Source organism: Pongo pygmaeus, chromosome 22 (assembly GCF_028885625.2).
Source record: "Pongo pygmaeus isolate AG05252 chromosome 22, NHGRI_mPonPyg2-v2.0_pri, whole genome shotgun sequence".
Classification (NCBI taxonomy): Eukaryota; Metazoa; Chordata; class Mammalia; order Primates; family Hominidae; genus Pongo; species Pongo pygmaeus.
Genome location: NC_072395.2, coordinates 59,152,556 through 59,168,490, shown reverse-complemented (window position 1 = coordinate 59,168,490; position 15,935 = coordinate 59,152,556). Strand labels below are relative to the sequence as shown.

The 15,935-nt window shown below is 52.2% G+C and overlaps 1 protein-coding gene and 1 long non-coding RNA gene across 3 annotated transcripts in view; one reads left to right on the top strand and one right to left on the bottom strand.

The window, feature by feature from the left end:
• LSS (lanosterol synthase) overlaps positions 1 to 9,801 on the top strand; it is a 34,791-nt gene extending 24,990 nt beyond the window's left edge. Inside the window, exons 18-23 of one of the 2 annotated variants that reach the window (XM_054468371.2) lie at positions 3,005 to 3,070; positions 3,517 to 3,597; positions 4,939 to 5,109; positions 6,324 to 6,402; positions 7,048 to 7,208; positions 9,421 to 9,801. In XM_054468371.2, the coding sequence (XP_054324346.1) occupies positions 3,005 to 3,070; positions 3,517 to 3,597; positions 4,939 to 5,109; positions 6,324 to 6,402; positions 7,048 to 7,179 (529 nt within the window). In that variant the 3' untranslated portion in view covers positions 7,180 to 7,208; positions 9,421 to 9,801. Of the gene's footprint in view, positions 1 to 3,004; positions 3,071 to 3,516; positions 3,598 to 4,938; positions 5,110 to 6,323; positions 6,403 to 7,047; positions 9,115 to 9,420 lie in introns of those variants that run through there. The other variant, XM_054468370.2, reaches the window with a different exon arrangement.
• LOC134738953 (uncharacterized) overlaps positions 7,364 to 15,935 on the bottom strand; it is an 11,650-nt gene continuing 3,078 nt past the window's right edge. The window contains exon 2 of the long non-coding RNA XR_010125250.1: positions 7,364 to 9,972. This is a non-coding gene — a long non-coding RNA (uncharacterized LOC134738953). The remainder of the gene's footprint in view (positions 9,973 to 15,935) is intronic.

Sequence of the window (15,935 nt, the reverse complement as noted above, 5' to 3'; positions counted from 1 at the left end):
CTGTTGTCACTGTGTAGAACAGTGAGTCCCAGCTGTTGTCACTGTGTAGAACAATGAGTCCCAGCTGTTGTCACTGTGTAGAACAATGAGTCCCAGATGCGGCCTGCAGGGGAGCAATGGTGACTTAATCATGGGTTTCCTCTGCATTTCTTTGGTGACTTCCAAGCTAGAACATTCTTTTTTTGTTTATTTGTTTGAAGCAGGGTCTCACTCTGTTACCCAGGCTGGAGTGCAGTAGCAAAATCATGGCTCACCACAGCCTCAAACTCCTGGGCTCAAGCAATCCTCCCACCTCAGCCTCCTGAGTAGCTGGGACTACAGGTGCATGCCATCACCCGTGGCTAATTTTTTAAATCTTTTGTAGAGATGGGGTCTAGCTGTGTTGCTCAGGCTGGTCTCGAACTCCTGGGCTCGAGCAGTCCTCCCACCTTGGCCTCCCCAAATGCTGGGATTACAGAGTGAGCCACCACACCCAGCCATTTTTAAAATTTTCACCAGGATGTTTTTTCTTTCATTTTTAAGCACAGTAAGTATTTGTGTATTATGTTACAGATATTTTCCCCTCAATTTCTTTGTTCTTTTTATCTCTTTAGGGAGTATGAACATAAGTTTTTAACTTTTAAATGGTTAAATATATTAGTCTGATTTTTATGTTAAGATTTTAAACTTGCCAGGCGCAGTGGCTCATGCCTGTAATCCCAGCACTTTGGGAGGCCGAGGTGGGTGGATCACAAGGTCAGGAGATCGAGACCATCCTGGCTAACACGGTGAAACCTTGTCTACTAAAAATACAAAAATTAGCCAGGCGTGGTGGCGGGCGCCTGTAGTCCTAGCTACTCAGGAGGCTGAGGCAGGAGAATGGCGTGAACCCGGGAGGCAGAGCTTGCAGTGAGCCAAGATGGCACCACTGCACTCCAGCCTAGGTGAGAGTGCAAGACACCATCTCAAAAAAGAAAAAAAAGATTTTAAACTTACCTGGAGAGTTTTTGAGATACAGTTTGGAGTTGCTAGTTACTTTAACACTATTTATATGGAATATTCTATTTTACTACACAGACTTAAATTCTCCCCTAAATTCACAAATTTATAGAAGAGTTACAAAAATAGTGAAAAGTGCTCCTGTTTACTCTGACTAGGATTCTTTAGTGGGTGGCACCCTCCCCTGAGGGCCTCATGAGCTGTCCTTCCACGTGATCCAGGCCCATTCTTTCTTGAACCATTGGAGAGGAATTTGCAGATGGGATGTACCCCTAACTGCCTGAGTATTTCTTAGCAGGTGTATTCTTTTGTGCAAGTGTAAGTCAGAATGTTAATGTTGATGAGATACTAATCTGCAGGCCTAATTGTTCCAATAATGTCCTTTATGGCAAAATTTTCCCTCAAGCTTTAATCCAATATCATGGATTGCATTTGCTTATTTGTGCAGTGGCACAATCTCAGCTCACTGCAAGCTCTGCCTCCCGGGTTCACACCATCTCCTGCCTCAGCCTCCCGAGTAGCTGGGACTACAGGCGCCTGCCATCATGCCCAGCTAATTTTTTGTATTTTTAGTAGAGACGGGGTTTCACCGTGTTAGCCAGGATGGTCTCGATCTCCTGACCTCGTGATCCGCCTGCCTCGGCCTCCCAAAGTGCTGGGATTACAGGCGTGAGCCACTGCGCCCAGCAGCAGTTTCTCAGTTTTAATTTAGAGTTTTGCATCTGTGTTCGTGAGTGCGCCTGAAATTTTCACTTTTCCATATTTTATTTCTCTGGGTTCCTAGAATGAGCTAGAGAATGTACCTCCTTTCTATTCTCTGGAAGAGTTTGTGTAAGATTAGAATGAGTGTGTCTGATAATTTAGTTGCATTCATTTATAAAATTCCTAGGCCTAGAGTTTTTTTTCCGGGAAAGTTTACATTTTGACTCATTCTTTTAGTAGTTTTAGGACTGTTTAGGTTCTCTACTTCTTGATTGAGCCAGTTTTGATAAATTAATTTTTCTAATTTGTAGATTTTTTTCTCTAAGTTTGCAAATGTAATACATAAAATTTTCTTGTCATTTCTCACCATATCTGTAGTTCTATCCTTTTATTGCTAATATTACTAATTTGTACTTTCACTGTTTGTATTCATTACCTGTTGCCGAGTAACAATATTAGTACAAACCTAGTGGCTTAGAACAACACACGTTGATTACTTCACTGTTTCTGTGTGTCAGAAGTCCAGGCGCGGCCTCGTGGGTCGTCCTCTGCCTCAGGGTCTCTCTGGGCTTCAGTCAGGGTGTTACCAGGACTGGGGTCTCGCCTGAGCTTCCAGTGAGGAAGGATCTGCCTCTGAGCACACAGGGTGCTTGGCACAATCCCATTCCTCAGCTGGAAGCTGCCGACTGCCGTTTGCTGCAGGGCCTCTCTAGATGGCATCTTTACAGAAGCGAGAAGGGAGAGTTGGTAGAGGGAGTCTGCTAGCACCACGGGAGTCGCGGTCACACAGACCTCGGTCCCAGGACCCGCACCCATCAACCCTGCCATGATCTGCTGGTTAAAGACAAGTCCCACGTCCCACAGGGTGACACTGGAGTAGACACTTCACTCCAGCCTTCTCAGAGAACTGGTTATTTTTTGGAAATATCAGTTAGATGTAGGATGGGTCTTGTCTTCTGAATCTATTGTTTTCTCTCTAATTGATTTTTTCCTGTTTTTATTTAGTTCACTTTGTTGGGTTTGCTCAAGCCTGGGTCACTGGATCTCAGGGATGCTGCTCCTGTTTGCAGCTGTGTCTGCAGGGGCTTCCCAAGGCCTTGCTTTCCTCTGACATCCCTTTCTTGGACTCTGCCAATCCTCTTCCCGCTCTGGTGTCCTGTAGTTGCTTCTTTTTAAAACCCTCATCATGTGTAAACTGTTTATTTTTATGTGGTTTTTAAGGGAGAACATTGTCATTCTTTTGAGACCCTGGAAAGGGTGGAATTGGGATAGGTAAACTGCCGTTTTACCGGAATGTTCACTGGACCAATCTCATGTGTTCCAGGGAGACCCTCACGCAGGGCTTAGAGTTCTGTCGGCGGCAGCAGAGGGCCGATGGCTCCTGGGAAGGGTGAGTGAGCCTCCGCCCGTGAGTGCAGAGATGCATGGGATCCAGAGGTTTCTGCTCTCACACACTGCGTTCATAAATGTTGGCTTGTATGTTGTTGCTACACCAGAAGTTTCTGGAAGTGAGCTGCCAGCCCGTGACTTCTGGGGCACCTTGTTCCTTTGTGGCATGCGTGGCCTTTGCCCCGGTGGAAATTGCTCAGTACGTTGCTGGGCGCAGCCGGGCTGCTGGGAGCGTGCTGTAGCCTGAGCGTGGCTATTCCCCTCCACCCTTTCTGCTTGCTCTTAGGGTCCAGCAGACAGAGCTGCTGTCTTCCATGGCCTTAATGCCTGAGGCACGGGAGTTGGTGGGCTGGCTGGGGCACGTGTGATTGTTGCAGAATGCGTGTTGTTTCATACACCGGCTGTGAACAGGGTGGAAGGGCTGAGGCTCTCCCTGTCTCCCTCCAGCTCCTGGGGAGTTTGCTTCACCTACGGCACCTGGTTTGGCCTGGAGGCCTTCGCCTGCATGGGGCAGACCTACCGAGATGGGTGAGTGAGTGTCTCCTCTGGTGGGCGGGGGTTCGCAACCCAGTGCTCTGTCATGAGTGTTTTTTGCTTTGACATTTGGTTTTAGGGTTTTTTTGTTTGTTTGTTTGTTTTTGAGATGGAGTCTCGCTCTGTCAACCGGGCTGACATGCAGTGGCATGACCCTAGCTCACTGCAGTCTCAAACTCCTGGGCTCAAGCGATCCTCCCAAGTAGCTGGGACCACAGGCGCACGCCACCACCCCGGGCTAATCTTTTAAAACTTTTATGTAGAGAGGGGGTCTTGCTGTGTTGCTTACACTGGTCTGGGCTCAAGCAGTCTTCCTACCTCGGCCTTCCAAAGTGCTGGGGTTACAGGCATGAGCCAATGTGCCTGGCCTGTTTTTAATATTTTTAAACAGTGAGATAAGATCCCCGGTTGAAATGAGGATGTTTCCCTGGTCCCACAGCTCTCTAGAGCTTCCTGACATGTATGCTGGAGGGACGCTTCTGGCCTCCAGCCCCTCCAGGCACACAGATGCCTTCCAACCCTGAGTAGGAGGATTAGGGTCCAGGGTCCCGCTGGAGTGGGTTAGAAGGCAGGAGATCTCCGGTCCCAGCCCTGTCTCCAGCTGCCCCACTCTCTTCTAGCCCTGTCTCCAGCCGCCCCACTCTCCCAGCCCTGTCTCCAGCCGCCCCACTCTCCCAGCCCTGTCTCCAGCCGTCCCGCTCTCCCAGCCCTGTCTCCAGCTGCCCTGCTCTCTCCCAGCCGTGTCTCCAGCCGCGGGACTCTCTCCCAGCCCTGTCTCCAGCCGCCCGACTCTCTCCCAGCCCTGTCTCTAGCCGCCCCACTCTCCCAGCCCTGTCTCCAGTCGCCCCGCTCTCCCAGCCCTGTCTCCAGCCGCCCGACTCTCTCCCAGCCCTGTCTCCAGCCGCCCCACTCTCCCAGCCCTGTCTCCACCCGCCCGACTCTCTCCCAGCCCTGTCTCCAGCTGCCCCACTGTCTCCCAGAGTCTGCTGTGTGGATGTTTAGAGGTGGGGAGCACCGTGCTTGGCTGGGTGCAGCTTGTGAGACGCTGCTCCCAAGCACTGCGGACCTCACTCAGCCTGACGCATCCGTGAGGCCATCCTCAGTACCCGCATGTCCCTTTGTCTTCCCAGCGACTCTGGGAGGCAGGAGTATCTGTTCCCAGTTCACATCTGCAAAAGTCAAGCTCGGGTTTCAGTAGTGGCCCATGGCCCTTAGGTAGGGTGGCCCCGTAGTGCAGGCTTCTTCCCATACCCTAAGGCAGCCTGCTAGGGTGAGAAGCCAGGGGTCTGGGACCTTCCTTGGTGTGATGGTGTCTCCTGTCTCTGGTCTTTGCAGGACTGCCTGTGCAGAGGTCTCCCGGGCCTGTGACTTCCTGCTGTCCCGGCAGATGGCAGACGGAGGCTGGGGGGAGGACTTTGAGTCCTGCGAGGAGCGGCGTTATGTGCAGAGTGCCCAGTCCCAGATCCACAACACATGCTGGGCCCTGATGGGGCTGATGGCTGTTCGGTAGGGATGATGGGACCTGTCCCTGAGCCTTGGGTTTGGGTAGAGGAGGGACACTCAGCTGTGAGCCGGTGGCTTGGGCTGAGCGAATGTAGAGAGGAGGGGAGGCCTATGGGCCAGGTCAGCTGCCACTCTGGGAACAGACACCTACAAGAGCCACGTGCCTGGTTCTTGGGGCAAGAACGTGGGCCGCTCTGACCAAGTGGGGCCCTGCAGAGAGGCTCGCCTCTTAGAAGTGAACCACCCACCATTAGCCGTGTCAGTGGATGAGCAAGCGCATCAGGGACCCATGGCAACAGCAAGGTGGGCCGCGATGAGGATGCTGCTTCCTGGTGTGGTAGTGATGACAGTCACAGCAGCTGCTCTCTGTGGCCCTCCTGTGTTCACAGCTGGTGCTGAGCCACATATGTGCCAGGTGTACACACACGCAGATGCATGCAGGCAGGCACATGCACACACTGATGTGCACACACAGATGTACATGGAGACAGATGCACACACGGGTCTATGCACACACGTACACATGCACAGGCATCTGTGTACACACACTTACAGATGTGCCCGCAGCATCCCGTCTGTGGTATGCACAGACATAGGTACATGGAGACAGATGCACACACAGGTCTATGCACACACAGGCACCTGTGTCCACACATACATACAGATGCACCCACAACATCCCGTGTGTGCCGCCCTATTAGGTTTGTGGCCATTTGGGGAATCTTCCTAAAACCCTAAAAGCTAGAGCAGGTCTGCTTGAGCAGGAGCAGCAGGGTCTGGGGGACCCCTGAGGGCAGGACAGTCAGGGACCCACAGCTGAGCTGGGCCCACTGAGCCCTGGATCCTTCTTGGTGTCTCATCCTGGCCAACAAGCAAGCGTGAGCTCCTGTGGGTCTCCAGAGGCCCACGAGGACCAGTGGGCCAGGTGGGAACAAGGCTTGGCGTCCTCTTCAGGGGGGAACACCAGGCAGGCCTGAGGAGGCCTGTGTCCCCAACCTGTCACTGCTGTGGCTCCGCTTCTCAGGGAGCCTAGGAAGAAGGTGTGGCAAGAGCCCGAGGTGCTGGCTGCACCTGGCGGGGCCTGTGGGCGTCAGTTTAGACGCATCCATTCTCACTGAAGCATTCCAGGGTTTGCCCTTATGCTCGGCTGTGTGAGGGTGAGGATGATGCTGTGGGGGCATGCACGCTGGGTGTGTTTCAAACTCCTCTTCCGCCAGGCATCCTGATGTCGAGGCCCAGGAGAGAGGAGTCCGGTGTCTGCTTGAGAAACAGCTCCCCAATGGTGACTGGCCGCAGGTATGCCGCCAGGGACCTGAGCGCACAAGGCCCAGCACCGACCTCCAGTGTGCGCGGCTGTTTCCATGTCCCCCTGCTCTGTGTCCTTTTTGGGGTACTTTGGACACTTGGGAGGCGTCAACTCTGCCAGTGAATGCCAGAGTTGGTGGCAGGTCTGGGGCAGGTGGTCGGGTCCTAAAGTCCAGATCTTGCTGTTTTTTCAAGTGGTGCCCTGGGTGGGGGAGGAGCTGTATGGGAGAAGCCAGTGGGTGGGAAGCCCTTTTGCTCCAGGACAGACCCTCCCACTCCAGATGACCTAGTGGCCCCTCACTGAGCCAGAAGTCCCTGTGGTGTGGGTGTCTTGAGGTCATGTGAAGTCGACCGCCCTCCCCTGGGATGAGGCTGAGTTGGTGGAAGCTGATGTGGTCGTGAGGGGCTGGTGACCCCGGCTCAGGGTTTGCTGCAGGGCGGGGAGTCTGAGCTGGGCTGATGGTGCCATGACTGACGTGGGATGGACTACCTGCTTTCCTATGCTCTTGCTTAATTAGCCCTTTCCAGGCTGACTCACCCACGAGCCAGCCAAGCCAACAGCCAGGGCTCCAGTTCAGGGACTAGCCCTCAGCTGACTGGTGAAGCCTTTGTGTTTATTTCTCTGTGTTCTTTTAGGAAAACATTGCCGGGGTCTTCAACAAGTCCTGTGCCATCTCCTACACGAGCTACAGGAACATCTTCCCCATCTGGGCCCTCGGCCGCTTCTCCCAGCTGTACCCTGAGAGAGCCCTTGCCGGCCACCCCTGAGAACATGCCTGCCAGGGGGTCCTGACCAGGTTGGGGAGCCCTCCCATAACCCTGTCTCGGGCTCCAACCCCTCAACCTCTGTCTCACAGATGTGAATCTGGGGACCAGGCTGGAGGCAGGGATGGGGACAGGGTGGGTGGCTTAGACTCTTGATTTTTACTGTAGGTTCATTTCTGAGAGTAGCTTGTTGGGCTTGGGTGAGAAAGCGGGCACAGGAGCCGTGACCCCTGAGGAGGCACAGCGCCTTCTGCCACCTCTGGGCACGGCCTCCTCAAGGTAGTGAGGCTAGGAGGTTTTTTCTGACCAATAGCTGAGTTCTTGGGAGAGGAGCAGCTGCGCCTGTGTGATTCCTGAGTGTTGAGTGGGCTCTGGGCTGGGGTCGGCCCTGGGCAGGCTGCTCCTGCACCTTCTGTCTGCCGGGCTGAGGGACACAAGGGCAACCCTGTGACAATGGCATGTAGTGTGCATCCATGAACAGCCCAGTGTTGGGGGGTGCTCATGGAGCATCCTGAGGCCGTGCAGCAGGGAGCCCCATGCCCCTGGGTCGTGAGCTTGCCTGCATATGAGGGGTGTCATGGAGCCTCCATGACCCTTGGTCGTGAGCTCGCCTGCGTATGCGGGGTCTGTCATGGAGCCTCATATCTCTGGGTTGTGAGCTCGCCTGCGTATGCGGGGTCTGTCATGGAACATCCCAAGTCTGTGCAGCAGGGAGCCCCATGCCCCTGGGACATGAACCCACCTGCGTGGAACGCTGTTTGTGAGGTGCCTACAGGGTTTATAGTAGTCTTATGGACACAGAAATGCACAGGGGACACTTATGGACACAGAAATGCACAGGGGAGGCCGAGCATAACCAGGGGTGAGGGGCAGGCAGCAGTTGTAGTCACTGCCGCGGGGCACTGCTATGTGTAGGGACAGCCAGTACCTAGCCCATCACCACTCCCTGGGCTGGCTGGCAGGTGTGGCACCCTGGGAGCCCGGCATATGCCCTACAGCTGCCGCCAGTCTCATGCCCAGGTGGGTGCTCTGGGCTGGAGTGAGGGCCAGGTTTTGGGTCAAGGCTTCCCCAGGCAATCCTTTGAGCTCTCTTCTAGCCTCTGATCCAGTCTGGTCTGGCTTGCATGGATGTAGGGCTTGGGATGGTAAGTTCAGGTCCTGGCTTTGCCTTTGACTGATGTGGATGAGCAGCTCACATGCTCAGGGCCACCTGAGACTGTCACTGTTCTCCCCTGGCTATTGGGAGGAGTCACTGAGAGCTTCGTTACCCCTGCTGCCTTGCCCAGGGCGCACCCTATGCCTCCTCATCTGCTCTTCCCCTCCCTGCCGCCTCCTGGGCAGGTGGCAGTCCCTGGCCTCCCCCCGTCTGATCGCCCTCCCTCAGGCAGTGGAGATCTGTGTCTGGACACCCTCAGAGCCTGTCATTTCCTGCCCAGAGTCCTTCAGGGCCACCGCTCTGCCTTGGTGTGGGGTCCAGGGCTCTCACCCAGGTGCCGCGCCCTCTGGGGTCTCCTGTCCAGCTCCCTTGCCCCACGTGCTGTCACTTACTCTCCTTGGGACTCCCCTGCCTGCTCAGAGCCCTGCAGGGCCTGGTCAGCTGCCTGTTGAGTGTCAACACTTCCCTGCACATCTTAAAACCGGGCTTTATTTTCGCTGAAGGAACTGTGTTGGGACCCTTGATATCTGTCAGCTTTGCACACACTGTTTCTTTTCTCAGCCCACGTGTTCTCCCCCACGTGGGGTAGCAGCAGGACAGAGAGTGAATCACAGAGTCTGCCCTGAGCAGAGACTGCTGTCCCCGGGACTCCTAGCCATGGTCAGATCACTGTATAAAACAGTTTTCCAGAAATGAAATGTAAATCCATTTTTATACTGAAAATGTTACTGAAAGTCACTTTCATGAGCAACTACCTTAATAAACAGACATTGATTCCCTTATCAGAAGCCTGTCACACTGTTTCGTTTCATCCTGGGAGAACTGCAGATTTGGGGTTTCTGGCTGTCGTACCTCACCTGCCTGTGGGGTGAGTGGGAGGCCCAGCCTGGTTTAGGGAACAGGAGTGACATGAGGAGTAGCAGGGTGCGTCTCCAGTTCCCTGAGGGAAAATAGATATTTTAAGAGATAATAGCATGGCCTATTTTAATATGTTTTAAAGGCCATAAGCATATCCAGGAAGATAAATAAACGTGATACAATGTCCACATAGGAAGAACTTTCTTTCACTGCATTGTTTTCCTTCACAGTGGCCTTCAAGTCACAGGACGCAGCGATTCCCTGCCCTCTTCAGTGTTATTACACATGCAGGACTTCAGTGTCAGTATCCCTGCCCTCAGTCTTCTTTAGAAATCACATCCGTGTTCAATCCATTGTTTAGAGGGAGTGTATTTTTCCTGTTCCACGAAGAGGACTTTTTGTTCACAATTGGATCACAATGCAGAGGAGTCTGTTCCTCCCCCGTCGGTTTCTCGGTGCTGGGAGGATGACCTGTCCCAGATGACTCATCACCCTGACGTGCTCTTGACAAAGGATACCACTGAGAGGAGATGGCAGCTGCACCTGTGCAGCCTCTGTCTGAGGGGGATATTTGCCTCAGTGTGATTAAAAATCAAGTTTGCTATCCTGAATAAGTCATGAAAGATTTTTGAATTCAGATTATTTTTATCAGGAACAGATTTTGAACATCCTGAAATCTTTTCCCTGGCATCATATTAGGTTTTCTTTGTTCACTATGATGTAAAGTTTCAGACTCTTGATATTTTTAATATCAACATAGATGGTAGGACAAGGAATGGTACCTGAAATAAGTAGAGACAATAATGATAAGATCAATTTATCAAGACATAACAACCCTAAATGTATATGCACTAACAGCTTCAAAATACATGAAGCAAAATGGCAGAATTAATGAGTTAAAAACAGAATTTTAATGGGTGCTTTCCATACTTTGCAACTGATAGACATGAGATCTGTAAGGATAGAGATTTGAACATCAACCAACACAAGTGAGTGGTCTTTAGAGGATACTTCCCCTAACAGTGCTGAAGCACACAGCTTTTCAAGAGCTCGTGGCCCATGTGCTAAGGTAGACCATAGCTGGCTCACGAGGTGAGTCTCAGTATGTTAGCAAGGACAGAAGTCATACATAGCATCCTCCCCCACCACAGTGGAGTTAAACTGAATTGAAAATCAGTGGCAAAGGAGCAAAGGCAGTTCAATGGAGAAAGGACAGTCTTCAACAAATGTTGAAACAAACTCCATTTGTAGAAAAAAAAGAACCTTGACATACCCTTCACATCTAGACATACTCAAGATGAATCAGAGACCTAAATGTAAAACAAAACTATAAAACCCCTAGAACATCACATAGGAGGAAATCTAGGTGACCTTGGGTTTGGCAGTGACTCTTTAGATATGACACCAAAGGCATGATCCACGAAAGAAAACATTAATAGGTTGGGCTTCATTAAAATAATACATTTCTGGCTCATGCCTGTAGTCCCAGCACTCTGAGGGGCTAAGGTGGGAGGGTCACTTGGGCTCAGGAGTTGGAGACCAGCCTGGGTAACAGTGGAGCCCCATCGGTACAAAACAATCAGAAGATCAGGCAGGTGTGGTGGTGGCTGCTGGCCCAGCTACTCGGAACACCGAGGTGGGAGGATTGGTTGAGCCCGGGAGATCGAGGCTGCAGTGAACTGTGGTTGCGCCGCTGTGCTCTAACTTGCGTGACAAAGTGAGACCCTTTCTCAATAAAATACGTTAATTAATAAAACTGAAACTTTCTGCTCTGCAAAGAATGTCAAGAAAATGAAAAGACCAAGTCAGAGACTGGGAGAATATATTTGAAAAAGACAAAGGATCAGTATCCAAAAGAGCTCTTCAAACCCAACAATAAAACAACTTGGTTAAAAAATGGGCTGAGGGGCCGGGCGCAGTGGCTCACGCCTGTAATCCCAGCACTTTGGGAGGCCGAGGTGGGCGGATCATAAGGTCAGGAGATCAAGACCATCCTGGCTAACGCGGTGAAACCCTATCTCTACTAAACATACAAAAAATTAGCCGGGCGCGGTGGCAGGCGCCTGTAGTCCCAGCTACTCGGGAGGCTGAGGCAGGAGAATGGCATGAACCCGGGAGGCGAAGCTTGCAGTGAGCCAAGATAGCGCCACTGCACTCCGGCCTGGGTGAAAGAGCGAGACTCTGTATCAAAAAAAAAAAAAAATGCTGAAGACCCTAACAGACACTGCACCAAAGAAAATACACAGTTGTTAAATAAGCATATGAAAAGATGTTCCAAATCATATGTCATCAGGCGAATGCAGATTAAAACTACCAATATACCTTTTAGAGTGGCCAAAATCCAGAACACTGCCACCACCAAATGCTGCTGAGGACGTAGAATAACAGGAACTCATTCTTGGTGGGAATGCAAATTGGTGCAGCCACTTTGTTTGTTTGTTTGTTTGTTTTAATTTCGTTTTTGTCCTCTTTTGATAACTTTGGTAGGCACAGCCGCTGTGGAAGTCAGCTTGGTGGTTTCTGACAAAACTAAACATACTCTCGCCATCTATCCAGCAATTTCACTGCTTGGCATTTACCCAAAGGAGTTGAAGCATTGTGTCCACACAAGCACCTGCACACAGATGCTGATAGCTGTTTATTCATAGTTGCCCAAATGTGAAAGCAACCAAAATGTGCTTCAGTAGGTGAATGAGCGAGTAAACCGGTGCAGCCAGACAGTGGAATATTATTCAGCACTAAGAGGAAATGAGCTATCAAGCCATGAAGAGCCACAGAGGACCCTTAAATGCATATTACTAAGTGAAAAAAGTTATGCAGTTTGAAAAGGCTGCATACTGTGATTCCAACTAGATGACACTCTCAAAGGTAAAACTGTGGAAACGGTAAAAAGTCAGTGGTTGCCGGAGGTTAGGGCCAGGGGAGGGTGAACAGGCAGAGTACAGAGGTTAGGAGGTGAGAGAGGTGAACAGGCAGAGTACAGAGGTTAGGAGGTGAGAGGGATGAACAGGCAGAGTACAGAGGTTAGGAGGTGAGAGAGGTGAACAGGCAGAGTACAGAGGTTAGGAGGTGAGAGGGATGAACAGGCAGAGTACAGAGGTTAGGAGGTGAGAGGGATGAACAGGCAGAGTACAGAGGTTAGGAGGTGAGGGGTGAACAGGCAGAGTACAGAGGTTAGGCGGTGAGAGGGATGAACAGGCAGAGTACAGAGGTTAGGAGGTGAGAGGGGTGAACAGGCAGAGTACAGAGGTTAGGCGGTGAGAGAGGTGAACAGGCAGAGTACAGAGGTTAGGAGGTGAGGGGTGAACAGGCAGAGTACAGAGGTTAGGCGGTGAGAGAGGTGAACAGGCAGAGTACAGAGGTTAGGAGGTGAGGGGTGAACAGGCAGAGTACAGAGGTTAGGCGGTGAGAGAGGTGAACAGGCAGAGTACAGAGGTTAGGAGGTGAGGGGTGAACAGGCAGAGTACAGAGGTTAGGCGGTGAGAGGGATGAACAGGCAGAGTACAGAGGTTAGGAGGTGAGAGGGATGAACAGGCAGAGTACAGAGGTTAGGAGGTGAGAGGGGTGAACAGGCAGAGTACAGAGGTTAGGAGGTGAGGGATGAACAGGCAGAGTACAGAGGTTAGGAGGGTGAGGGATGAACAGGCAGAGTACAGAGGTTAGGAGGTGAGGGATGAACAGGCAGAGTACAGAGGTTAGGCGGTGAGAGAGGTGAACAGGCAGAGTACAGAGGTTAGGAGGTGAGAGGGGTGAACAGGCAGAGTACAGAGGTTAGGAGGTGAGGGATGAACAGGCAGAGTACAGAGGTTAGGAGGTGAGGGATGAACAGGCAGAGTACAGAGGTTAGGAGGTGAGAGAGGTGAACAGGCAGAGTACAGAGGTTAGGAGATGAGGGATGAACAGGCAGAGTACAGAGGTTAGGCGGTGAGAGAGGTGAACAGGCAGAGTACAGAGGTTAGGAGGTGAGAGGGGTGAACAGGCAGAGTACAGAGGTTAGGAGGTGAGGGATGAACAGGCAGAGTACAGAGGTTAGGAGGTGAGGGATGAACAGGCAGAGTACAGAGGTTAGGAGGTGAGAGAGGTGAACAGGCAGAGTACAGAGGTTAGGAGGTGAGGGATGAACAGGCAGAGTGCAGAGGTTAGGAGGTGAGAGAGGTGAACAGGCAGAGTACAGAGGTTAGGCGGTGAGGGGTGAACAGGCAGAGTACAGACGTTAGGTGAGAGGGGTGAACAGGCAGAGTACAGAGGTTAGGAGGTGAGAGGGGTGAACAGGCAGAGTACAGAGGTTAGGCAGTGAGAGGGGTGAACAGGCAGAGTACAGAGGTTAGGAGGTGAGAGAGGTGAACAGGCAGAGTACAGAGGTTAGGAGGTGAGGGGTGAACAGGCAGAGTACAGAGGTTAGGAGGTGAGAGGGATGAACAGGCAGAGTACAGAGGTTAGGAGGTGAGGGGTGAACAGGCAGAGTACAGAGGTTAGGCGGTGAGAGGGATGAACAGGCAGAGTACAGAGGTTAGGAGGTGAGAGGGGTGAACAGGCAGAGTACAGAGGTTAGGAGGTGAGAGGGGTGAACAGGCAGAGTACAGAGGTTAGGAGGTGAGGGATGAACAGGCAGAGTACAGAGGTTAGGAGGTGAGGGATGAACAGGCAGAGTACAGAGGTTAGGAGGTGAGAGAGGTGAACAGGCAGAGTACAGAGGTTAGGAGGTGAGGGATGAACAGGCAGAGTGCAGAGGTTAGGAGGTGAGAGAGGTGAACAGGCAGAGTACAGAGGTTAGGCGGTGAGGGGTGAACAGGCAGAGTACAGACGTTAGGTGAGAGGGGTGAACAGGCAGAGTACAGAGGTTAGGAGGTGAGAGGGGTGAACAGGCAGAGTACAGAGGTTAGGCGGTGAGAGGGGTGAACAGGCAGAGTACAGAGGTTAGGAGGTGAGAGGGGTGAACAGGCAGAGTACAGAGGTTAGGAGGTGAGAGGGATGAACAGGCAGAGTACAGAGGTTAGGAGGTGAGAGGGATGAACAGGCAGAGTACAGAGGTTAGGAGGTGAGGGGTGAACAGGCAGAGTACAGAGGTTAGGCGGTGAGAGGGATGAACAGGCAGAGTACAGAGGTTAGGAGGTGAGAGGAGTGAACAGGCAGAGTACAGAGGTTAGGCGGTGAGAGAGGTGAACAGGCAGAGTACAGAGGTTAGGAGGTGAGGGGTGAACAGGCAGAGTACAGAGGTTAGGCGGTGAGAGAGGTGAACAGGCAGAGTACAGAGGTTAGGAGGTGAGGGGTGAACAGGCAGAGTACAGAGGTTAGGCGGTGAGAGGGATGAACAGGCAGAGTACAGAGGTTAGGAGGTGAGAGGGATGAACAGGCAGAGTACAGAGGTTAGGAGGTGAGAGGGGTGAACAGGCAGAGTACAGAGGTTAGGAGGTGAGGGATGAACAGGCAGAGTACAGAGGTTAGGAGGGTGAGGGATGAACAGGCAGAGTACAGAGGTTAGGAGGTGAGGGATGAACAGGCAGAGTACAGAGGTTAGGCGGTGAGAGAGGTGAACAGGCAGAGTACAGAGGTTAGGAGGTGAGAGGGGTGAACAGGCAGAGTACAGAGGTTAGGAGGTGAGGGATGAACAGGCAGAGTACAGAGGTTAGGAGGTGAGGGATGAACAGGCAGAGTACAGAGGTTAGGAGGTGAGAGAGGTGAACAGGCAGAGTACAGAGGTTAGGAGGTGAGGGATGAACAGGCAGAGTACAGAGGTTAGGCGGTGAGAGAGGTGAACAGGCAGAGTACAGAGGTTAGGAGGTGAGAGGGGTGAACAGGCAGAGTACAGAGGTTAGGAGGTGAGGGATGAACAGGCAGAGTACAGAGGTTAGGAGGTGAGGGATGAACAGGCAGAGTACAGAGGTTAGGAGGTGAGAGAGGTGAACAGGCAGAGTACAGAGGTTAGGAGGTGAGGGATGAACAGGCAGAGTACAGACGTTAGGTGAGAGGGGTGAACAGGCAGAGTACAGAGGTTAGGAGGTGAGAGGGGTGAACAGGCAGAGTACAGAGGTTAGGCGGTGAGAGGGGTGAACAGGCAGAGTACAGAGGTTAGGCGGTGAGAGGGGTGAACAGGCAGAGTACAGAGGTTAGGCGGTGAGAGGGGTGAACAGGCAGAGTACAGAGGTTAGGCGGTGAGAGGTGAACAGAGTACAGAGGTTAGGCGGTGAGGGATGAACAGGCAGAGTACAGAGGTTAGGAGGTGAGAGGGATGAACAGGCAGAGTACAGAGGTTAGGCGGTGAGGGATGAACAGGCAGAGTACAGAGGTTAGGTGGTGAGGGATGAACAGGCAGAGTACAGAGGTTAGGAGGTGAGAGAGGTGAACAGGCAGAGTACAGAGGTTAGGAGGTGAGAGGGTGAACAGGCAGAGTACAGAGGTTAGGAGGTGAGGGATGAACAGGCAGAGTACAGAGGTTAGGCGGTGAGGGATGAACAGGCAGAGTACAGAGGTTAGGAGGTGAGAGGGATGAACAGGCAGAATACAGAGGTTAGGAGGTGAGAGAGGTGAACAGGCAGAGTACAGAGGTTAGGAGGTGAGGGATGAACAGGCAGAGTACAGAGGTTAGGAGGTGAGAGAGGTGAACAGGCAGAGTACAGAGGTTAGGAGGTGAGGGGGTGAACAGGCAGAGTACAGAGGTTAGGCGGTGAGAGGTGAACAGGCAGAGTACAGAGGTTAGGAGGTGAGAGGGGTGAACAGGCAGAGTACAGAGGTTAGGAGGTGAGAG